This window comes from Sander vitreus, chromosome 20 (assembly GCF_031162955.1).
Source record: "Sander vitreus isolate 19-12246 chromosome 20, sanVit1, whole genome shotgun sequence".
Taxonomy (NCBI): Eukaryota; Metazoa; Chordata; class Actinopteri; order Perciformes; family Percidae; genus Sander; species Sander vitreus.
The window spans coordinates 9,868,125-9,893,045 of NC_135874.1; the positions used below are offsets into that span (position 1 = coordinate 9,868,125).

Genomic DNA, 24,921 nt, shown 5'->3' on the forward strand with positions numbered 1-24,921 from the left:
ATTCCTTTTAGCAATTATTTGTTAAATAGAAGTAGACGCAGCAACAAATTTCTATCATTAAAAACATTTTAAAAATCTCAGCAATGAACAGATTTTGATTAGCTATGTCTTGCCCTCTCGTGCTGTTTGTCCTAAGTGTGTTTACATATGCATTTACTTCGTAATATATATAATTCTATTTTTTTTCTTTTTATATATATTTTTTTGCGATTGTGATGCTCACACTGGTGGGTACATTCATAGATGCGAGATGGAGACAGACTCCTCAGCCGGGCCCCTTGTGTCCAGCGTGCGACCTCACTTCCTGACCGAGTCACTCTGTCCCAAGAAGCATGATGCCACTCGCTGCTTTCTTAGGTGGTTTCAGGAGATACAGTATTTACTTCCTTCCACACTGATAGGAGCTCAGAAAGGATCTGATCTCACACTGCTGAGGGTTACTCCAGAGGGCCAAAGGGGTTTGATGCCGCGATTCACCAAAACACAGCTCCTCGCTAGTCAATGCTGCCCTAAATACACACACCCACCCACCCACCCACCCACACACACCACACACACCACACACACACAAACACCAAAGTCCTCTTCAGTCACTGTACAGTCCGTGTGAAAGGTTTGTGTGCCAGATAAAATGTGCCAGAGCCAGTAGTCGGGGCCAAATCTAAACCACGGAGCAGCGTGGGGAGGAGCGGGGACTCTGACACAACAAGCTGCCGAGCGACGGAGGAAAAGGGCGAGCTTTGGTGAAAGAGGAGGGACGGCGTTTGCAGGTAGAAGGATTTGTGAATGTACTGTACTGGGGGGAAAAAGGGTTCTGTTGGGGTGCGTGTGTGCATGTGTGCGTGTGTATGTGTGTGTAATGCATGTGAACTTGAGTGCCCCAAATAGGTGTGCATTTGTGCAATGGGGGAGATAGGAGATGTGCGTTGTACGTGGGCCCTCACACCAGATTGTACTCTTTGAGATTGAGCTGTAGGATGGTGTCTTTGACAGCTGCAAACACAAAGCGGATGTTCTCAGTGTCCGTGGCACAAGTGAAGTGAGAGTAGATGATCTTGTCGCTGTCTGGGTTTAAGTCCACAAACATCTTGAGAATGAACTCTCGCGCTGCCTGTGCATCTCTCTGGGGGCCTGAGAAATAGAAACAGACAAGCCCATGCAAACAATGATTATGTTATTACATAAATTGACCATACAAACTGTAAGTTAAAAAAGGAGTGTGTCAGCAATTTGGGAAACGTGCTTTTTTGCGATTGGGAGGCTTAGTTTATTTTAGAATAAATACTGGGGTGGGAAACAGGCTCAATCTTAAACTAATTGTGGATGGATAAAATGATGTTCATAAAGAAATAGTTACAACCACAAACTGACAGATTTAATTCTTAAACAGTGTCCTCATTTAAGATCCTAGTGGCCTCAGGGTAGAAGCTCCTCCAGAGCCTCTCAGTGCTGGCCTGGTGTATCCGGTACCTTCTACCGGACCTCAACAGGGACAAAAGGCTGTTACCCAGGCGGTTTGGATCTTTCATGATTCTCCTAGCATTTTTGATTGCAACATCTGGTGTAAATATAATTTAGGCAGGGTAGGGTTCAGATGATCAAACCACTTTCTGCAGGGCCTTGTAGTCCTGTTCAGTGCCATTTCCGTACCAGGCAGTGATGTTACCCGTCAGGACGCTCTCAATTATGCAGGAGTAGATATTCCTCGGTATTTAAGGGGATCCCCGGAATTTCCTCAGGCGTCTGAGGTGAAACAGTCTCTGGCTTGCCTTTCTCACCACTCAGTAGGGTCAGAATGCAGCGTCCAGGTCAGACCCTCACTGATGTGAACACCAAGGTACTTGAAGCTGTCCAGCCTCTCCACTGAGGACCCGTTAATATTAAGGAGGGCGAAGTTCCTTCTCTGCTTCCTTCCAAATTCCACTATCATCTCTTTAGTCTTGCTGTCATTCATAAGTAGGTTGCTGTCTTGATACCAGTAGGGTTGGGTACTGAAACCCGGTTCCACTATGGAACCGGTTCCTACGCAAACGGTAGTATTTGGACCAGATTAGAACATTTCGGTTCCGACTGAAATATTTCCCCTCTGTCGCTCCGGACAGCGGCAGACTCTTTTTTTCCTTTCTCCCTTTTACGCCGAGTGGCGCACGTGCCCGAGCTATTCCCCCGACATGGACTCTACAATCACAGCTGATAGACGGCTTTTTGTACACGCTCTGAAACGGACGTAAAAACACTTTCTCTGTAGTCTACCGTTAGCAAGCTATCGTAAATGTAGGCTACTTTTAAAATGCCATGTTTTCCCTCTGGGCTCACCAAAACGGACGTAAAGGCATATTAACCATTCACTGCACGTGATCGCTAGTAAACATATTACACTTGCTCTGCTAGTCTATCGTTCAGGACAAGACCCTGTAGCCTGGTGCCCCTTCAAACTCCTCCCTGTGTGTCCAGGCCTCTTGGACACCATCTGAGAGAGTTTTTCTCCTGTGCAGGACATGCCATAAGTCAGGAGAGGGGTTATATATTGCCAGAGAAGGCAAATATGGTCATTTTTCAGCAAAAGAACTGCTAAAGTTTGAAGCTGGTTGGCATACCAACTCAACACTTATTTAGTTGTTACTTGTTAATAGTGTAACTGTTATTTGTTAAATTATAGTAGTTTAGGTATTGTAATTTCCCCTTGCGGGATTAATAAAGTATATATATTATTATTATGACTTAGGTTTACTTATATATTTAAGTACTTTAAAACGTATATATATATATATATATATATATATTGTTAAATTTAAATAATTTTCAATAAAAAAAAAAAAACTCCATAAAAGAGCCTTTCTTTGATGTCATTTTTCAGTATTTCAAGAATCGGTTTGGGAATCGGAATCGTTTTAAAAGTACCGGTTTGGCATCGGAATTGTAAAAATCCAAACGGTACCCAACCCTAGATACCAGCAGGTCAGGGCCTCTACTTCTGTCAGGTAGGCCTTTCCATTGTTGTCTGTGATCAGGCCCACCACAGCGGTGTCGTCAGCAAACCTGATGATGGAGTCAAAAGTGGCTACTTGTCATGTGTGTGCAGGGCACTCAAAACACAGCCCTGGGGTGCTCCGGTGTTAAGGATTAGGGTGGAAGAGGTGTGTCTGGCCACCTTCACCAGGTGAGGGGTTTAATCCCAGGTCCTTGAGCTTTGTGACGAGCCTGGACGGAACTGTTGTGTTAAACACTAACTTTAGTCAATGAACATCAATCTCACATAGCTTCCTTTCTTTTCCAGGTGAGATAGGGTGGTGTGATGTGTGCTATGGCGTCTTCCGTTGACAAAAGCTCCGTACTTAAGACGCAGGCATGAAAGATAGTGATATAAATCTCCTACTCCAAAAAAGCAAATAAGTGTATTTCCCAAAATGTTGAGCTACTTCTTTAAAATGCATGCCATCACTCTGTACCCATATTACCCACCCTTTGTTATAGACGGACAAGTGCTTAAAAGTGGTAGCATCAACGTAACCAATTTCAGAGTGGTGTTTTAACATTGAATAACAAATTCACATAAGCTACATTAATTTATCTAAGGGGGCGACTTCCAACTGTACACTGCTAGACACACGTGCGCATGCGATCTCACCATCAAACTCTGGGAAGTAGTCCACCAAGTGTGAGTAGGAGATCTTCTCCTCGAGCAGGTCCTTCTTGTTGAGGAAGAGGATGACCGAGGAGTTTTGAAACCAGGGGTAGGTAATGATAGTCCTGAACAGAGCTTTACTCTCCTCCATACGGTTCTGTTGCAGAGAGAAGGTGAGCAGTGAGAAGAGTCATGTTGTTTAGTTCCAATTCTTGACACAGCTAGTTAATATTGCTTTTGTGTGTGTGAAGATGCATGGGTTTAAGCAACAGAGTGGTTTTTTTTCCTTCTTTTTTCAATGAATGGTCAAGGTGTTTTTACGTCCACCTACCTCGTTGTCGGACTCCACCAGGACCTGGTCGTATTCGCTCAGCGCCACCAGAAACATAATGGAGGTGACATTCTCAAAGCAGTGAATCCACTTCCTCCTCTCTGACCTCTGACCCCCTACATCCACCATCCTGACAGCAGGAGGAAGGTGAAGAGGAGGATAATAGGTGAAGAATCAAGAAGGGGGGGGAAAAAAAAAACTTTAGCATATATCTCTTGGTGGCCTAGATCACGTGCAGTGATCTATTTTTTTTTTTTTTTTTCCCAACAGTTCAAATTCTCAATATCTTTGAATGGCTTTAACGACAGTACATTTATGAATCAGGCTTTGAATCCATCAAGATAGTTACATTACAAAAACTGAATTATGGCCTGCTTTGTGAAAAAAAAGGTGTGTATAGAAGAATAACTCCATAAAAGAGGAACAGATTTGTTTCAGTTCCAGCAGTCCTAAAGAGATTCTCTGGTGTACGTCTTCCTTAAACATTTTCAGCACATGACCCAAATAAAGATATAGCCTCTCACCCTGGGACCCATTAAATCATTTTTTTTTTTTTTACTATCATTTATTTTGAGATTCTGCAGCCCTATTAACTTCATTTTAAGCAAACTTGTTGAGAAAAAAAAAAAAACAACACCTGATGGATTCAACACCTTAAGAAAAGGACCAATAAAATTCACAAAAGCTGGTCTCAGAACAAACGTGTGCAAATGTCTCTCTTTGGCAAGAAACTAAACGCGTGAATATGCTTTTGTTCTTGTAAAATAGGTGAGTCATGCATGCCACCACAAATCATGAAAGCATCCTGTTTGAGACAGATCTAGGATCAGTTTTCTTTAAATCAATGCCACTCAGTTTAGGTAATTGTGTTATTTTCATTGCCAAAAGTCCAGTCACAATCGCTGAGCAGAAGCAGCTCTATTGCAAGACCAGAAATTACACACTTGTTTTATTATTATTCATTAATTTGTATTAATTATTTGAATCTTCGCCACAAATAATTAATGAGAATCTGATTTGTATCCAGGCAAATGCTTGTTTCCATAGCTAAATGGGTATTTTCTGTCAATGTTTGCAAGAACATGCACTTCTCCTGCCCCCATCTTAGAATACTATATATGTATAAAACCAATTATTCTCAACCAATATATAAAAAGAATTACAGGTGGGTTTCAACTTTGGATTTCATAGCGAAGACAGAGGCTGTTGAAAAATCAAAAACTTGGCGAGCAGCACCGAAATACACAGGTAGCTGTGTAGCAGATTGTTGGGTTATGCATCAGACCTATGCAGGAAATGTATATTTTTGAAAGTAATATATTCCCGGAATTAATAAATTGAGCGGCATTCATGTGGTCATACACTACATCTGATACTAGATCAGTCTGCACTTCTGTTGCTTTGTGTGCTACGGTGAAAGTAAAGGGTCACAACACATTCATTTCTCTGCTGGACAGCTTTCTCAACCTTCCCTGGTGTGTGTGATAAAGCACCACACACAAACAATTTGTGAAGTTCTGAAACACACTTGGAGAAGACAAATGGGGGAACGGGGGGGTGGGGGGGACATAAAATGAAGGGACAATAAAATGAGATGGAGAGGGGCACAGGAACAAAAGAGTACAGACAAAGGACAGGCGGCAGAGTTGAAATGTTGATGAAAGATACAGGGGGGCACCTCTGATGGTGGGATCCTTTTCCTGGTAGAAGGACGCCTCCTATGTAACCGAACGAGAAGCTACAATCTCTAAGACTAAAGGAAATATAAGAGACAAACCAATACAACTAACAAAGAATTGGCAGGAAAACTTTAACTTCAGCCCATGGGGCTGCAGGTAGACAGGCTGGCATTTGCTAAAGCCATTCATGAACGGCAATCGTGGAAGAAATACTGACTGATAGATGTGTGAATCCTCATAAGGTTTCAGCTTCCCCGAGCTTCTCTTTGACAAGGTCACCCTCCACTCGTCAGGGAGTTGAGGTCCCAGTTTCATTAAGCCTTCATTTGTGACAGCCGATTCAGTAAAATCTTTTCGGTCAAGAACCTTTGAAGTCAGGTTATTAGGTAAAATTTAATGCCTAACTTCCTGTACTTTGTTGCCCCTCTGGACGCACAGGTGCATGCCTCAAGACCAGGTGCAACATGGTCTCTGAGAGAGCTGCACTAATCTAATCTAATTCACAATGCAAGGGTGCCCCCTGGTGGTGGCCCAGTCCACTGTGGTCCACAGAGACCCAGGGCCAATATAGGCCCTGCAGGACCTGCTGCCCAAAATAACATTCCTCCACCGGAGAGGACGACCTCGTTTCTTCTGCCAGCCGGAGAGGAAAGGAGGAGAGGAGGAGGAAGAGAGGAGGTGACCCATTTACAGAGACCGGGCACCAGAATGTAGGACTTTGTGTTCATCAGGGGGATTGTGTTATGTGTGGTACAATTGCTATTGGTGGCAGGAGGTAAAAGAAAGTGTAGGACTAGGAGGAGACCGTAAAATGGTAGAAATTTCATTTCTATGATTGGAGGGAAGGGTTAAAAGGAATAAGAATGGGGAAACATGGTTTACTTGGCGCTTTGGATAAAAACACATCAAATAGCATATGGGTTAATGATGAACAACGAGGGACTGAGCCAAAACGGGCATTTTCTACCTGAAAATGATGCTTTGCAAGTCGAATGGGTACTCTATGATTCCTGTAGTGGGGATGCGCACCCTGAGCACATCCTGTTGAGTGGGAAGATAGCTGGAATCTGCAATACGATCCAGATCGGAAAGATAACTACAGGCAGGCCAGTTGAGGAAAAGAGAGATAAAGAGAAAGAGAAAAAAAAAGAAGAAAAAAAAAAAGACAGAAAAACAGTTATATAAAGCGTGACAGGCAATTACTGCAACCCCCTGCCATTCCAGGAAGTGTGGATCAGTCCTGTTGAGGAAGCTTCAGAAAAAAAGGCTACATCTCAGAAACATAAGGGTGTTAGTCAGTGCCACTGGTCAACCAACACTCTCTATCCAAAAACTACCATAAGACTTCTGAGATTAGCTCGCAATTGCAGCTCTGAGTTTACTCTCTTTTAAATTGACAATTTGTAGTCCGGTCAAGTAGTTTGTGGATTATGTTGCAGACAGTGAGGTGGCATCAGTGACAACATTAGCAGTGACTTCAGCAGCAGCAGCAGCAACTGGATTAGAAAAAGAAGGTTCAGACAAGTATGATATCAAGGATAGCAGGAAGCATAATCCATACTTTTTTTCCACACAAAAATACGTGCAAGAAAGCCATTTCAATTTTACATTTAATTTAAAAAATTTCAATTCTTCTGTATTTCAAATTGTGCCCAATTGCTTCACTGATTGTATAACAACTTCCTGGAGAATCTTTGACATGACTAATCCTCCTCCATCCGTTATTGAGTGGCTGCTCCCCACACGCTGGAGTGCAGCATGTCTGGCCGTAGTTTTGATCCTGGAGCCAGAACATTAGCACAATTCTGAACACAAACCACTGATATCTATCAGATATGTAATGTAGACCTCAGGCTCATTTGATCTAAACACGATATTGTTCTCTGTAGGACAACTGTGTCTATTCAGACAAATGGGCTCTTTCCAAGTAACAGGCCTTGACCATTGTAATGTGAGTGCATTTGCAGGTTTGTAATTGTGTAGCAATTGCATTGACAGGCTACTGGGATGGTACCCTTGTATACAAATCACTAAGTATTTTTTCTTATTTTTGGCCCATTTGTTATACCCATTTTTAAAGAGAGTACAATTGTTAAAAATGTAGCCCCTGCTCAACTAATGTGTTGTAAAATCCTGACCGACATCAGTGGTTTTTGTCCTCCTAGCCGCGGTGATACTGCAGTCCTGGTGCCATGGGGGTACCTGAAGATGACGTTCTCCAGGTCAAACGGGTATTCTATAATACCCGTGGTGGGAACACGGACCCTCAGCACATCCTGCTGGGTGGGAACGTATCCCTCCGTAGTCACACGGTCTATATCGCTAAGGTAACTGGAGATATACATGAACAGTGTGGATAACACTGAAATAAAGACATATTAAAGATTTTCTGATCTCTCTCCCTCACTCATACACATGCAAAAACAAATACATAGCTTACATATTTACCACAGCAAGCACATCTACATGTACATGCCTGCTGACTTGAAGCAGTATTAAACTGTAGTACAGCAAGTCCACAACCAGGGGGCGCTACAAAGAGAATCAAGTGCCTTTAGCCATTTAACCTGGGGTCACATATTATTACAATGTAATTATGGCAAACACACACAACCACAGAAGGGGAGGCTGACAAATGTGGCTACAAATCTGTGGCTAGGAGTGTATATCTTATACCACTGGCATGCAGACATTAAACACAAAGCTTAACCATTAAATTAAATCATGGTGAAATGACAGGCAGGACTCCGGGCCTTTCCACCCAGTCCCCTCAGTTGTACGGAACCCCAATGACACATGCACTATTATCTAACAATCATCATATACTGTTGATAAACATCCATGTTGGACAATAATCAACAATTACAGCCCAGTAGTGGCTATCGTACCTGTGGCTTGTAGATTTTTCATATCAAATTGTTAATTGTAGGCTGCTGATTTTTCAAATTTGTCAGCCAATACAACTAATGTGCTGCCCTACCCAGTATACATTCCAAAACTCAAAACGGAATTATACACAGGTAGTTACACACAGAACGAACACACACACACACACACTGCCACCAACAACACATTCAAACACACCCTAATTATCATCATTACTCTAAAAAAATGTCAACAAATCTGTTTCACTGCCACACGTGACATTAAAAAGGGGCAAGTAAATTATTAGCTTTTTTTTTTTAAATCATCTTACATTGGGGGGTATCTAGCTATGCAGGTAGTTTCGGTAATCATAACAGATAACTAAAACAGGTATTTGAAAAAAGTCAACCGCTACATGTCAGTACATAAACAATGTAGGGGAAAAAGGTTTTATTTCTTTTCCTGTGGAATTTGGTGAACTGCCCCTTTTAATATTATCCATATGCATGCAAAAGTTGACTGTCGCATTAAGCACAGACACACGTACATTGTTCAAATCCTGGATGCATATATGGTTGCTACAAACACACACAAAGCTTTTCCACATAATCCATTATTGTACAGTTAAAACACAGATTTGGGAACTGAGACAGTATTCTTCATTATTAGGCATCAATTACTTTTATTTACTGTTGTCATTTTGGATTTGCAAAATGATCCCAATCAAATCATTGCAAATTCAGAATTTTGCTCTACAAAACGCTTATATCTACAAAGAATGATCCAATAAGAGAATAGCTCAGGACTGTTAAGAATCAAGTTACTTTAACACTGATACATCTGTTATCAGTTCCCAAACCAGCACCACAGACACAGGCTGACAAAAATTACATAACTCACTCACACATTGTGTCCCAGTCACGCAAATACCATTCTTTAATCCTAGACAAACATCATACCTGATGCCTACACATAGAGACACAAACACACACAGACAGAGAAACAGACGTACTATTTAGTGGAGTCAGAGAGCTGGTACTCTCGGCGGCGGTCATAGGCCTCCTGGATCCCTGGGTCGGACCACAGGCATTTGATAGCTGCAATGTAGGGATAGTCAAACCCATTGATCTTCTCAATGTCCACCTCCTTCACGAGCATGGCATTAGACTGAAAAAACACATGCAAGGGGAAAAAAAGATGATAAATCAAGATGTGGAATAATGATGAATCGGGAGGAGCAGTGCAAAAAAAGCAACAAGATGTATCAAGTTGTTACTTAAGATATTTGAGATATCAATCAATCAACATTTATTTATATAGCACTTTACAGTAACCAAAAGGTATCCAAAGTCTTCACATCAGAAACCAAGACTAAAACACACATCATATAACATATCACACAATAAAAAGAATGACACATAGAAACAATAAAATCAGAAAAGGTTACATATAAATAGGAGAGGGAAATTGTCACACCACTACTATGTATTAAAAGCCTTTCTAAACAGATAAGTTTTGAGTTTAGACCTAAAAAGCGCTACATCTGTAGTTGTCCGAATTTCAGGGCGTAACTTGTTGCAGAGTCTCGGGGCAGCGACTGCAAAAGTCTGATCACCCCACCGTTTGTACTTTGACCTTGGGACTTCTAAAACCAGCTGATTTGAGGACCGCAAGGACCGATTGTGTTCACGCAGGGTTAAGATCTCGGGCAGATACTCCGGGGCCAGGCCGTTTAAGGCCTTGAAAACAAACAATAAAACTCGCGTTCAAATTAATGTAATGCGGAACTAATGTAATGCAAACTACTGTTAGACACACGGGTTCTTTAGGGACACCTAATCTGTAGCCCTGCCTTAGCTCTGATTGGCGTGCCGCCTATGTAGCCGAGCTCCGCCTATGTATGCAGTTTTAGTGAGTCAGAGATAGCAGCACTACGGACGAGTATGGCGAGTGGTGGCGACCCACAAGAGTTAGAGGACCCGCCGGCCTCTTTAAGATCGCAAGTTCAGGAAAACTTTGGTTTCCCAGTCAGTTACAGTAGTACAGGCGAGAGAGTGGTGGATAAGACTGCTGTTGTAGATTAGTGTTACGTTTCCAGCGTCACGGCTCCGAACCGTAACATTAGTTGGGACAGACGCCTTGTTTCTTCAGGCTAACTTGCTTGCTTAAAATTAAGCCTATTTCTTGTGGCTGTTTAGCTCAGTTGGTAGAGCAGGCGCACACGTGCAGAGGAGGTTTATTCCTCGATGCAAAAGGGGCAGAGTTTGAATCCGACCTGTGATGGTTTTCCTACATGTCTTCCCCCCTCTCTCTCCCTTTTCACATCTCTGTTTTGCTATCCAATAAAAGGCAGAAATGCCCCCCAAAAAATAAAATAAAAATTAAGCCAATTTCTGATTGTGCATATAGCCTATGGTGTTTCCCAAAATCTATTATCATGGCATATAAAACACTGCAGTGAAGAAGATACCAAATCCAGTAATAACACCTTTGAAATAACCAAAGGGGACTCTGGAACGAGTGAGTAGTAGGTCATAACACAAAGCACATTCTATTTTTTTTTTTGTCGTCTGTTGGTCAGTCCTTACCCGATTCTGTTCAAATTTGTAGGGGATCTTAAGGGTCTCAGTGGCGCGGATCATGGACTGCATGGAGGTGAAGATGTTTTGGTAAACAAGCCGGATGAAGCCTCTCTTATCTTCGTCTGAGTACCCGGCTCCATGAATGATCCTCATCTGCTTGATGAAGGTGCTCTTGCCACTTTCTCCTGTACCTGAAAAGGACAAGGGAGGCATATAGTTAGAGTGCGCAGCAAACTTGTGTTGTGGGGTGTGGCCAAGATAGCTCAGTTGGTAGAGCAGGCGCACATATATAGATGTTTACTCCTCAACGCAGCGGCCGCGGGTTCGACTCCGACCTGCGGCCCTTTGCTGCATGTCATTCCCCCCTCTCTCTCCCATTTCATGCCTTCAACTGTCCTGTGGAAATAAAGGCCTAAAAAGCCCAAGAAATAATCTTAAAAAAAAGATGGCATGGCAAAGAGCTATAATCACATCCAGAATGCAAACTGTCAGACAAAAAGACCAAGAAAAAGGAAGCAAGGGGTGTAACATTGCATATAAGCATTTCAAACCAGTCTGTTAAGATGCAAGGTGCAGTCTTGTTTCTGACAGGTTTCAGTAATATTAGCACAATACACTCTACACTACATTTATTTATCAAGGATATCAAGATAATGAGAGTAAGACAAATGTGTGGTAAGAGACATCCAAAGAATAATGCCATTCTTCATAAACCTACAGAATCAAGTCCTTGGCCACTTTCCAATAATTTATCTATGCATCAAGTGTTAATCACAAGCTTTTTTTCTGAGGTAGGAGAACTTATAAAAAAACATCAATTCAGATCAATATTTGGTACTGAAATTAAGTAATTGGTACTGTTGACTGATGCCATTTTTCCAGGTAGTGCTGCTACCGTGTAGCCATAAAGAGCCCCTATTATACTATTTTTTTAACCATCATATTTGTAATCTTGGGTCTACTACTTACTTCAAAAACACAGTGTTTCTCATACTGCCCATTGCAGAGCGTCCACCTAGAACACACTGTCTGAGCTCTTGGCCCATCTTCCTGAAAAGCCCAGTCTGCTCCGATTGGTCAGCTGGACCACTCTGTTGTGATTGGTCAACCAAATTCAAAACACGCCAGTGGGCAGGCTGTGCTGGCATTCTCAATTAATGCCATCACTAATTGAGGAACTTCAAACAGGAATGTGGGCGAGGCGTTTTCAGACAGTTGAGAAAAAGTGCTTTCTGTGGGAGAGAGAGCTCCATTTGAAATGTGTTTTTTTTTAAATATTCTTTATAAATCTATTACATAAAAATCAAAAAAGCATCATAGGGGCTCTTTAAGTCTATAACGTTCTTGTGTAAAGGATTTAATAGCATCTGAGAGAAAAAGAAGGGCAATGAGTACAGAGAATTTCATCGGTCTTCTTTTGACTACTTTGGGTATTCCTTGTCCAGCAGTATAAAACAGACTTGTACAGTGCAGCATAAGACTTTGTACACCAGAAGCAGTATGACGGTGCTTCTAATGATAAAACAATTTCTGATTTATATCTCTAATAAACACAACAGTTAGAGCCCAACATTAGACACTGGGGTTGGGTGATATCAGTTATATACTGTGAGACAATAAAATGTGTCAACTGGTAGAGACCTTGCCATACAGTTTATATCCATCCCATAAATATCTATGGATGTATTAGACCATTTGCGGATAAAGTAGCAAATCAATGACCAGGACTGCTTTATTGTAGTGTCCGATTTCTTTTTTTTCACAAGACAGACATTGTTAATTTAATACAAAACAGACAAGCATTTACTATACTATTTTACTATAACAACAATATCCAAATGACATATATTGTGATCAGGATTTCATTCATATTGCCCACTCCAATTAGGCACAAAGCCCCGTCCTCTCCAATCAGTGGTTAACTCATTTTGAAATCAGGCTCCCCATTTGTGCAAAGATGATGACAACAAGCCAAATCTGTGACCCGATACAGATGCTCCATGAAAGGCAAAATGACCAAAAACTTTGATGCCAGTTGAAGAGATCCAAGACATGTTGCAGCCTGTTTGTGTATCTGATGTTTAATCAGTGTGCATTTGGTTCGGTTAACAGGGTTTTCCCTATCATAAGGCTTAGGCGCAGCACCAAAGCCTTTTTGGGCAACACCTAAGTCGAACGAATGTAAAATCAATGTGAGCATCAAAAATAACAAATACTTTCTTCAGATCTAATGATTGTACTTGGTCCCCAGTGGACTTCTTCAGCAAGTTTTGTCTTTAAATTTTTAGAGTGTTATTTATTTATTATGTTAATATAATCAAATAGTAAGGTAATGAGATGATAACAATGGTCAAAATGACGTGAAATTGCATTTTCTTTTTCAATGAAAAGTAACATTTTCTTGGAGGGAGCGTAAACCCCCCCATCAAATACATGCACCTAAAGCTTGTTTTATGGTTCTGCGGAGGCTCCACACAGAGCTTTCGCTGTAGCCTACGTAAGTGGCCTGATATTTATACTTGTGCGCTGGTGTGTGTGCGTCGAGCCGGCATGTGTGTGTGGGGAGTGCGTACCAGAGCGAGGGAGAAGTGAGAGAGTGACAGCGATTAGCTTCGGAGCGATTACCGACTCTAGAGTCATAGTGAGAGAAACAAAGTGTCTCTCCTGTGCTTTCTGACCAAGGTGGGAAATCTGTAGCAGGAAAAGTTAACCCTCTCCTTGAGTTTGTAGAACGCAGCACTGCAACTAAAGATACAACAAGTTCATTTTGTTTATGGAGTAGGTTAACCAGGAAATGAGTCAGGGGAAATGCAACGCTACCCAGCCACGGCCGAGCGTCGCTGCGATGTATAGTTACATTTTTCGAGAGGTGCACGTCAGGCTACGGCGTAGATGCAGAGAGGTCTGCGGGGGTACGCCGTCAATTCGACGCAGAAGCATAAAACTGTAACCTAGGGAAATGATTAGCAAGGCAAATCAGCATAAGCTGGTTAAAATGAAGCCAGTAATTGTCCAATACTTCTTTCAAAACTCGATTAATGTGGGATGCCCATCTAAATCAGTTTTACACTTTATGAAATACCTCTACTGAAATTCCAAGTTGATTAACTTGTTGGACTGCCGATTTGTCAAAGTGTCCTTGTCTGACGTCTGGATGTTGCCACACAGTTTGGAGAAAAAACAAAAGAGGAGAGATGAGTGAGTGCGAGTGTGTGTGTAGGGCTACAAGCTAATTTAATGAAGATTATTAAGACAACTTGCCCTACATTCAGGATCTAACACTAAACTGCCTCTGCCAAACGGTGACAGCAGGGGTCATTGTCAAAAGGCTGCATTCCTTCAGTGATCCTCCTCTGCCCTCCTGAGTCCATATCTGGCTTTAAGATCATCATTTCAAGTGGTGTCAGGTTTCCAGATTTACACATATGGTATGGAGCCCAAGAAAAGGCTTTGGAGTATAGACCTACACTAAAATATTTATTCTGCTTCTATTCACCAAAACCCCATTGATTTAAGTGGAAAAATCACAACCTCAGCATTGAGAAAAACGCACGTTTCTAAGCTTTTCAAGACTGACAGTGGTTGCCAAATAAACCCCCACTTGGCTTGGGGGTCTGTTGGGTCTAACCCACATTTCACACTAGCCCTCTATGTTCTACATGCCCAGGAACACCACCCTCAGGCCACACAAAAAAAAAGAAAAGAAAAGAAAAGCTGATGGCATTTTAGTCCTCAGTTAAGTCAAAAGAGCTCCAGCACATCCATATCTGATAAACTGAAAGGGAAAGACGAGGAGGAAAAAACACACACATACACTCATCTCACCACCACCTACATTCAAGGTTTTTGAAGAGCAGCCATATTTCTGTTACCATAGCAACCCCTCCTCTGTCTCCCTCTCTTTTTCGTTCCTGTGTTGTTTTTTTTCCCCCTCCTTCTCCTTTTTCTAAACCCCTCCCATCCGCCCCTTCTCTCTCCTCTCTTTCGTAGCAGACAGTAAATATAACTGCAAGCCCCTCAGGCTTGCTCTGTGCTCTTCATCTTTTGGTGTACCACAGAGGAGAAGGGCCTCGGCTCCACAGACACTTTGGGGAGAAAAAGCTCGTCTGAGGTCAGAACCAAGGGGGTTCCTAACACCAAGGACTGTAAAAATGTTGGGAAAGATATCAGTTTCACCGTTGATGCAGGATGAAATGCTTTAATCGCCGATATAAAATTTGGATTTCAACACTGTGTCCATAAGGGGAAATGACCCTCCTCCATCTTCTCATCCAACAAAATGCCAAAATTCCAGAGAACTGAGACTAGATAGACTATGATTCACTAAAAAGACCTTCATCTTTTCTCCATGGCTGAATCAATGCTTTGCGGTGAAAGCTACAGACTAGCGCCGACAAGGTAGTCCGCCTAATAAAAACTGTGACTGACAAGCTAACAAAAGGAGTCAAGAACAGAGAGCATATTCTTTGTATTGGGCTGCGACAGTAATGTCCTGGTAGGGACTGCAGACTGCTTTAGCAAAGGAGCATAGGATCACTCTCCAGCTTGATGTCTGATTTACTTCTCGTGACCCCGTCACAAGATCTCCCTCCGCTGTGTTCTCTTAACTGTTGTGTCCCTCTCTCACCAGACAACACACTACGAGCCTCTGTCTTCCCCTTTTCCTCCCCAGATTGTACAAGCACCAGCCACAGCCATTGACATGCCCTCACCAGCTTTACCCCACAAATACACTCTCTCTCTCCCCCCACCCCTTCCCCTGCCTCACAACCCCTTCTAACCTCCCCGAGGCTAGAAATATGCCTCTCCATTTTCATTCCTCTCCGTCAAGAATTTTGGATATCCATAACTAGAATCCATCCATTCTTTTTCGGTAATGACCTAGAAAAAGGAGGTCACCTTTTAATAGCTCACACACTACTTGGGTTTGATAACGCTTTCTGTCCCAGGTAGCTACGAGTGTGTGAGAGGAAAAGACAAGAGAGCTCAGAATCAGATTATGCCCCAATGCAACAGTGCAAGGTACGCTACACATCCCACACACCGACACTGGTCTTTTGTGGAGCTGATGTGTTTCTTGGAACAGAGCGAGAAGTCTCAATCAGGGGAACCCAGACAATAATGAGCATGCAATTAAAAAACTAGCCTAATTAAGAAGAACTAGTGAAATGAAAACCGTATGTAAATAGTGACAGCTATCTATCATGTTAAGACGCCAAACACTGTAGCTGTAACCTCCGTTGCCAGGCTAGATTTCATAAGCCTTTACATAACTGACACACTGCTGTCTTAGTGCAGCAGTTTTGATTGAGTCCCAGTTGTCCGTCTATCAGGTTATGTCTGTGTGTGTGTGTGTGTGTGTGTGTGTGTGTGTGTGTGTGTGTGTGTGTGTATGGCCTGCTTTGTTTACACTGTCTGTTCATATTCCGTCATTTCTTTCATTGTGCTTCACATGCAGGCCACTAAAGGCCTCCTGCTCAAAGCAGGGCCATCCCTGCCAACCCCAGCTTTCCATGAATAAGCATCATGGCTAGCCTGCATGCAAATACACACAAATATAATGGTCCATTGGTATGAACAGTGTTGGCTTATCTGGGTTTATGAACTGTCCTTTCAGGAAGCGCTTGACAATCCAATCTCAGCAGGGAGAAGACATTTGCATTGACACAGCAGAGGTTTAAGTATTATCGAAACCTCAGAACTGGCATCAGCCAGATGTTAGCCTTTACATCAGAGCCCTGAAAAGATACTGTATGAATCAGGCAGTCACAAGGCGAACCAAAACGTAGCGTGGGTCTCAATCTTTCACTAAATTCATCTTGGAAACTGGGCTCTGGCATACAAAGGAAAGGGATTGAGCTAAGGCTGCCTGGAGCTACACAACACACACACCAGCTGCCTAACCAACTGTAGACACACATGGATCCTGTGGTCAACCTCAAGGCATGGCTGTTACCTTCACTGTGATGGCCCATTTTCTTTCATTTTTCCTGCAATGACCTGAGCAATACACACAGTGCAGGACTCCACCAGCAAACACACGCAAGCATGAAGACAAAAAGAAAGAGGACTCGCTCTCTCTCAGCTCTAATGCAGCCTTCCAACATGTGTTGCTTGCTGTCAGGATATGGGGACAACACTACTGCTTTGTGTCGATGCCTCTGCTGAGTGCTCCACGTGTGTGGGTGTCAGAGAATATAAATGCTAAAGCATGCACTGCACATTATACACACACACACACACACACTTGCAAACTTACACACCTTCATTTGACCACCTTAGGATGGCTTTGTCTGTTCGCTAGTGAGTATGCGCTGAGTGTCGTTCTGGTCGAGTGGGTGTGGGTGAGCAAAAGAACAAAAAAAAAAAAAAGATACAAGCCCAATACAGGCTGTACAAAAGATTTGGAGCAAGCACCAGTATTTTTGTCTGCAATACGCACTCTGTGCACACCTGCTATAAACTACAAAACAGCCAAATCCTAGATGTTGACATTATTTCTTAAGCCATGGCACTTCATTTTGAGAAAATCATCATGGAGATCTCTATGACATAACATCACTCCATGTCCATACATGGGCATAACATGTTTATTACACATCTCTGGTGCATTGATTTAGATGTATCCACCACTTACCACACAAATTTCAAACCACACTGAAACTGAAAGATGAAGTGTGGGCTTTACTGTACGCCGCAGCTGGTGGAAGTAAACAGGAATGAACATGCCACCCTGTCAGCACAGAGAGGGCTGAAGATACTGGCAGTGAACTAAGAGGCAGGCTATGTCCCCGTCCTGTCTGGGGACCGAGGTAGCAGCAGTATGTGGGACAGTCACCATCTAGCCTCATTCACCCCCATATCTCCAGAGAACTAGCCAAGACCCCATTTAAGTGCGAGTGTGCGTGTGTGTGTGTGTACTGGTGAGCAATATGATGAGCAATATGAGCAACCATGTAATAGACACCATGTTCTAGAGAGACAAAGCGTGTGCGCGAGGCTGGCTGGGGTGAGGTTGACTGCCTGGAATGTTCTGTGTTGGAGAACATAGCGTCAGGGCTGGGCAATATGGCTTATTATTAATATCTGAATATTTTTCACAGCTCATATGACATAATATAGCACACACACACTAGATATTTAAAGTGTTTTTATTTTTTAATCAATATCAAAAATGTCCTCATATTGTCACTCTGAGGTGGCCTGCTATGATTTAAGTGAAATTGGTCTGTGGAAACAGGAAGTGTCTCAATTACATTGATATCATTTATTATTTTGTTTTATAGCTTTATGTATTTTGATCTTTTTATTATTGATAGACGTCACCATGAAACCAAAAGCAATCAGCACAAATGTACACTTTGTCAACAGAACATTAGATTAATACAATTTATATTTTACTTTCTCCAAAGTTACATAAAAGACCATCTTTGGGGTGCTCCGAAATCCCAGGGGTTTAAGGCGCTGACCATTAACTGCAACGCACCCTGTTTGACCAGGGACCTTTATTGCATGTCATTCCTTATCTCTCTCTTCCCTTATTTTTTTGTCCTCTTTCTGCTTCCAACATCCTGAACAAAGTCATGCAATGACCCTTCAAAAAAATAAAGAAAATTAAAATGAAATAACCTTCCCGTTACCAGAGGTTAATCTACCTGGCCTTGAATATACTCGAGGAGAACTTGTTTGCAGTAGTGGTGGTAATTTCCATATTGAAAGTGTTAGATCTGACCATGATAACGAGCATTTCAGTATAACTGGCAAATCTGCATAGCTCTACATTCACTGGTATGAAAAGTACTGTATCACAGAAACAGAGAGACACACACACACACAAAATCACTGAAGAGTAGAGCTAGAAGATCCCTATTGCCATATATGATCAAAATAAGACGGCTTGGCAAGAGAAGGAAGGTGAGCAATAAGCATCGGAGCCTAACCCCTGATCCTCTCCCTGGTTCAATCAGACTGTGCCTCTAAAGGATGTCTTAACCTGGTAACAAGATACACTGCTGAGACAGGGAGGATCAACAAGAACAACTCAATCAATGAGCACTTGGCAAGCAGCTGTACATTAAACCTCTGCCTGGGACGTTGTGCTACTGAGCCATCCACAACATTTCGGCTGTTCAGCCAACTTCTGCCCCAGTCAGAGCCCGATCTTAAATACAGTGCTTGACAAATTCTCTGATGACCAAAAATGCCTTTCTGGCGTCATTCTAGGGATTTTTTACTGATCAACAGACATTCTGTTCCTCATGTTTCATGTGAAACCCACATTTTCGAGAAAAGCAAATGCCAACTGGTACACTGACAGCTTGACTGGGAGCTTACACTTTGCCTCGGTCAGCACTTAGGGAAACCCTAAAGCGTTTGCCCTTCCATCTCACTTTACTGACTGTTCGCTCGCACCAGCAGTTCATTTACCCGATGCAGCAAAGGCCATAGCTCCTGGTCCACTGTGTTTTGACCAAGTAGAGGCAAACCACTGGCCTGTGGAGCAGGAAGCTGTCGGTATAGCCTGATATGGCCTCAGTCACAGGCAGCCAGACGGCGGGCACTGCTGCAGCCCTGGCAGAGTTGTTATTTTTCTGACCAAGTGGTTAAAGCATGATGTTGTTATAGCTTTTACCTACAAAGCTAACCCTAACATTAACCCACACCGTATTCTTAGTCTGGAAACTTCATGCCTGTGTCTGGCATGAAATAAAACCAAAACAAACCTCATAACAGTTTTGTGAGACATGTCCGTTTTGGCAATGCACCCTGGCCATATAGCAAACCCTGCCAGGAAGGGAGAGGGACACAGAGGGAGGGTGGACCTCAATTATTGTGAGAAAAACACTTTGTTGGGGAAATGCTAGAATCTATCAATTTAGAGCTGAAAGATTTAGCAGATTAATCGATTAGTCTGTCAATTTGCAACCATTTTGATCAGAGATTCATCATTCAAGTTATTTATCAAGCAGAAATGCTTAACACTCTCTGGTTCCAGCTGCTCAAATGTAAGAATTTGACGCTTTTCTCCGTTTTACATTCTTGTAAACAGACCCAGAGTTTTCCCTGCCACTGTAAGGTTTAGGTGCAGCACCCGAGCCGTTTTGGGCAGCACCTAAACCTAATTAATGTAACTAAAAGACTTTTCTCACATCTAATAATTGTAGTTGGACTTCTTTAGTTTTAAGTTTTGTCTTTAAGCTTTTTGAGTGTTATTAAATTTGTTATCTGTTCTAGCTTTTCCAATGTTTTGGACACAGATATGGTAATAATAATGGTCCAAAATGATGTGGAAAACAGACCGTCACAAACAGACTACAAAGAGATGCCAAAGGACCACAGAGACCCAAAATGACCAAAAAAAAAGACAACACGACAACAGAGACATGAAAACCCACAAACAAAGGGACATAAAAAGGTTTTTTTTATTGAAAAACGTAACAGACTTCTGCGCAAGCAAAACAAGCAATTTTAAGAGGTCACATTTAGGAAATTTTTTAGGCGTTTTCTATTTCTAATGTAGGCGAATGCAACTTACTAACTAACTTGTATTTTAATTATTGACTCATCTATAAAATGTCAGGAAATAGTGAAAAGTGTTGCCACAATTTCCCACGGTGACAACTTGAAACATCTTCTTATATTGTTTTTGTCCAAAATAACCCATTTAAATGAATATAAAACAGAATAGCTGCAACACATCTCACTGGAGAACCTGGAACTAGAAGTTAAAGGCTTTTTGTTTGATAAATGACTCAAATAAATTGAGTAATTAGATTACCAGAATTGTTGTTGAATCATTTCATTTTGATCAACTAATCGCTTAATCGTTTGAGCTCTTTACTAGAGCTGCAACGATTAACCGATTATTTGTCAACTGTTAAATTAATCGCCAACTATTTTGATAATTGATAAGTCGGTTTGAGTAATTTTTTAAGACCAAAGTAAAAGAAATTTGATTCCAGCTTCTGAAATGCGAATATTTTCTAGTTTCTTCTCTCCCCTGTGACAGTAAACTGAATATATTTGAGTTGTGGACAAAACAAGACATTTGAGGACGTCATCTTGGGCTTTTGGGAAACACTGATCCACATTTTTCACCATTTTCGATTAAATCGAGAAAAAAAAAAAAATCAACAGATTAATCAACTATGAAAATAATTGTTGCAGCCCTACTCTTTAATATATGAATCATTCTAAAATATATCCCACCACAAAACATTAGATGTGAGCTGAATTATTACACCTTAAAAAGCCTCAAAATATTTCAGTACTAAAGCTACAGCAGCCCTTATTTACACATTTACTTACAACCAAAACTGAGAATCATTGGCTAGAAGGAGTTGTCGGGCACTTTGCATTGAGCTTAACTGAAATGTACAATCTTATCATCTGCACATTCACTGAACGGCAGGGTAGCTCATGACCAAATAACTCCCACCACATTCACCTGAGATGGATAAATGTCCAGTACTCAATATGCAGCTCAATATCGCCTTCCCTCTCCTTTAAAATACACTTGATGGAACGTTGTGGTTACATGTTCAGAAACAGAGGTTGTGTCTTCTTCCTCCAGTGAGGTGTGGAGAGGCAGGCAGCTCACTGAGGGCTGTGGGCCTGAGAATAATGCCAGGGGATAATAGGAGTCAGTGACATCTTAAAGCCTCAGCAGCGGATGCGTTTAACCAAGCCTGTTAAGACCTAGACTAATCCTGCCTTACACATCCTTATCCAGTTGTCCACTGACAGCCTTAACTCACACAGTATGGGCCACTTAGGCCTACAGCATCCTGCTTGCAGTTCTAACTTGCTTTTTGCCTTTCACACGCTGACACTTTCATAAGTGGTTTTTAATGTCTGCTGTGTAATGTACTGGAAATACCAAAACACCAGATGCTAAAGCTATGTTTGATACAGAGTGTAAATGAGCACCTTATTTTCTAAATCCTGAACTCACTGTCAACCCAATCCTTAATGATCATCTGGCAAGAGAAATATGATTGCAGCACGCAAGCAAACCATTTCAAAACTGCGACACAAAAACAAACACGCCCCCTTTTTTACCCGCTCACCTTGGCGATTAACATGTATGACACAGAATAGAATATGTCCCATCAACAGTATGGCTCTATTGTGGCCTACTTATCCGAGCTGAGGTATTCAGCAGGGAAATGAGGAGACACACATGTCAAATAACCAGGGCTGCTTTTGGTGGACGAGAAATGGGAGCAAACGTTTTGAAACTAAGGATGCAACCTAGATAATTCTAATTGCCCTAAAAATGGACACTTGCTTTTTTTCCAAGGAGCTTTTGCACTTATCTGTTGTTTAAGTGGCTGACAGCACGCACACTTAGCTAAGTTAAAAGTTAGCAGATCATGCACACGAAATACGTTTTCCTGAAAGCGACACAAGTACATATGTGATAAAGCACTGCCTAATGTTCCTTTTGTGTCCACAGAACTATGAATCAATGCAGTACAGAGCAATTTATTCAACAGCAGCTCCCACCTGCCCACACACCAGCTATAAAAATAGCTAACCTACTCAGCTAGACTCCAGGATGAGGGGGCAAATCCCCTCAGTACCCTTGTCCTCTGGAAGGGTAGCTTTGTAACACTGGGTGCACTGTGCAGACTAATAAATAAGAGAAATTGATAAATGAATGAATGGCACCAAGCAAGGTCTAGTTGTAGCACCTGAAGCCTCAACCAGTTGTACAAATGTTATGCAATCTGGTAAACGGTGTAAAGCAATCCAAAGCTGCTGCTTCTTTTATTATCAAGTGTACATCTTCACCTTTTAACCACCACCAGCTAGCAAACCTCAGTGGCTGTTTTGATGCTGGCCGACTGATTAGCATGAGGACTAGTCAATAATTTCAAACTGGCCCACTGACAAGCATGTGTTAGGCTGTAAATGGGGACATTTTAGTAACTTCGATGCCAAATGAGCTGTTGTCTGCACACACAAATGCAAACAACGTTACATATAACTTACTCAAGTAAATAAACAGTCTGACTGGCTAGCCAGTTTCTTGCAGATATGCACCTAAACAAGCCAGCTAACTGATTTTTACTCGGCAAGCTATGAGACAAGCCACGCATTTCGGAAATCATGCCATAACGTTACTCCTACTGAAACCAGGCTTCCAGTTAGCAATCTTAACTAGCATATTTGCTAGCTTTGACAAGAAGGCCCAAGAACGTTAGCTTTCCATACAACGACACAAGACATGACAATAAACATGCAGTTGAGAATTAGCACGCCACGTACCGAGAAGTAGTAATTTCAGCTCTCTCCTGGAGTCTCGCTTGTCTCGGCGGAGTTGTTTGTCAATTTCTGCATTGATTCGTTTCGACTCCTTCGCCTCTTCGCTCAGGCAGCAAGCCATCATGGACTCCAGAGTCATCCCCTCTGGTTTTGGCAGCCCGGTTAAGACGGGTCCCGACACACGGTTTCAGCTTATCCCGAGTCCCCGGTCCTCGCTTCGATTTTAGGCGAGGAGGTGGTCTGTTGGGCTGGACGGATGGATGGACGGGACTGGGGGAGGGGAGACTAGCTGTGGGCCTCGCTGTCAAGTTGTCCCCCCAGCCGAGAACAACTGCGACTTCACCGGGGTGTTCTCGTCAAATCACGGGAGATTCGGACAGGGGAGGGAGTCAAGAGACGGTGGGGCCTCCCCGAGATGCTCTGCCTTAATACAGCTAACGTTAATGTTAAAATGACTGCAACTGCCGCGGATTAGCCACTTAACACCTGGTTTATATCATTAACACCCACTGTTAATTGGTGGTCCAATTCTATATTTTCGCCTGTCACTGTGGTCTAATTCTATTTTCCCAATCCGCCAAAAGTGGTTCAAAACTGCAGTGTCGCGACATCCAACCCCGTAACAGTTGTTGCCTGTGCAGTCTCGCCAACGTTAGCTAGCTAGTTCACGCTAGAAAAAGTAGTTGTCCTTGCTAGTAGCTAACAGAGTGATAACCGTTGTTGCACTACGCCGCAGCAATGCGCCCGTTTTCTAAGTAACTAAGTTACATTAGCTAGCTAACCTTGGCTAAATTACACGTAACGGCCACGAGAGCAGCCTCGATAGCCCGCTAGCTCACTTAAAAACGCCTCAACTAATGTTGTCAACCCGCAGTGATTGAAACAGCAAGCTGGTTGAAGGAATTTGTCCGCCTAGCTAGCAATAGCAGGGCAGCACCCCATCACATCCTGACTCATTTTGACGGTAAAATATACGGCTACTACCACAGCCCGTAAGAGAGGATGAAATGCGTGCCGGACCGGTGGCTTTTGCCAGAAATGTATTCGCTGTAAACAGCTGGCTTTCGGGCAGCTCGTCGCTGGAACAAGGTCGGCACACACACCAGTCTGATGCCAAGCACGGAGGAGGAGATACTGTGGTGTTGAGTGACAGACGGAGGGTTACATGAAACAGGTTTGTGACAAACCAATTGAATGGACGAGGCGGGTCCTCGAGGTGGGATCCGACTGTCAGCACAAGTTAGGTCGTTGAGAAGATGCACACAAAAAAAAACAATAAGGAAGGACACACACACATTATTTTAAATATATATATATCCTAGGCAATGCATATGAAATCATTGCTAAATTAAGTCCACCACCTGCTGCACAATATTCTGCACTGCTGAAAAATATATTTCAAAGTGTGGTGTAACATGGAAACTGATCAAGACAGAATGCTTCTCAATAAGTAGGCTAGATAATCCACATCACTTCATCAATAACCTGCAGAATACACGGGTTTCCTGTTTAAGCTTAATATTTCATTCAATAAAAGTATGATACAAAAGGAGCACTAACGCCACAGGT

The 24,921-nt window shown here is 42.4% G+C and overlaps 1 protein-coding gene across 2 annotated transcripts; it reads right to left on the bottom strand.

The window, feature by feature from the left end:
• Window positions 1-538: 538 nt before the first annotated feature.
• Window positions 539-24,501, bottom strand: gna11b (guanine nucleotide binding protein (G protein), alpha 11b (Gq class)). 2 transcript variants are annotated; one of them, XM_078277284.1, is made up of 7 exons: window positions 23,356-24,501; window positions 11,089-11,273; window positions 9,513-9,667; window positions 7,838-7,966; window positions 3,957-4,086; window positions 3,629-3,782; window positions 539-1,131 (listed from the first exon to the last, which is right to left on the bottom strand). In XM_078277284.1, exons 1-7 carry the CDS (start codon window positions 23,489-23,491, stop codon window positions 941-943), a joined length of 1,080 nt encoding a protein of 359 aa, XP_078133410.1. In that variant the 5' UTR covers window positions 23,492-24,501; the 3' UTR covers window positions 539-940. The 2 variants fall into 2 exon arrangements, with proteins under 2 accessions (XP_078133410.1, XP_078133409.1); XM_078277283.1 differs by lacking the exon at window positions 7,838-7,966 and adding an exon at window positions 6,603-6,731 and having other exon boundaries at window positions 23,356-24,500.
• Between the last annotated feature and the right edge of the window lie 420 nt (window positions 24,502-24,921).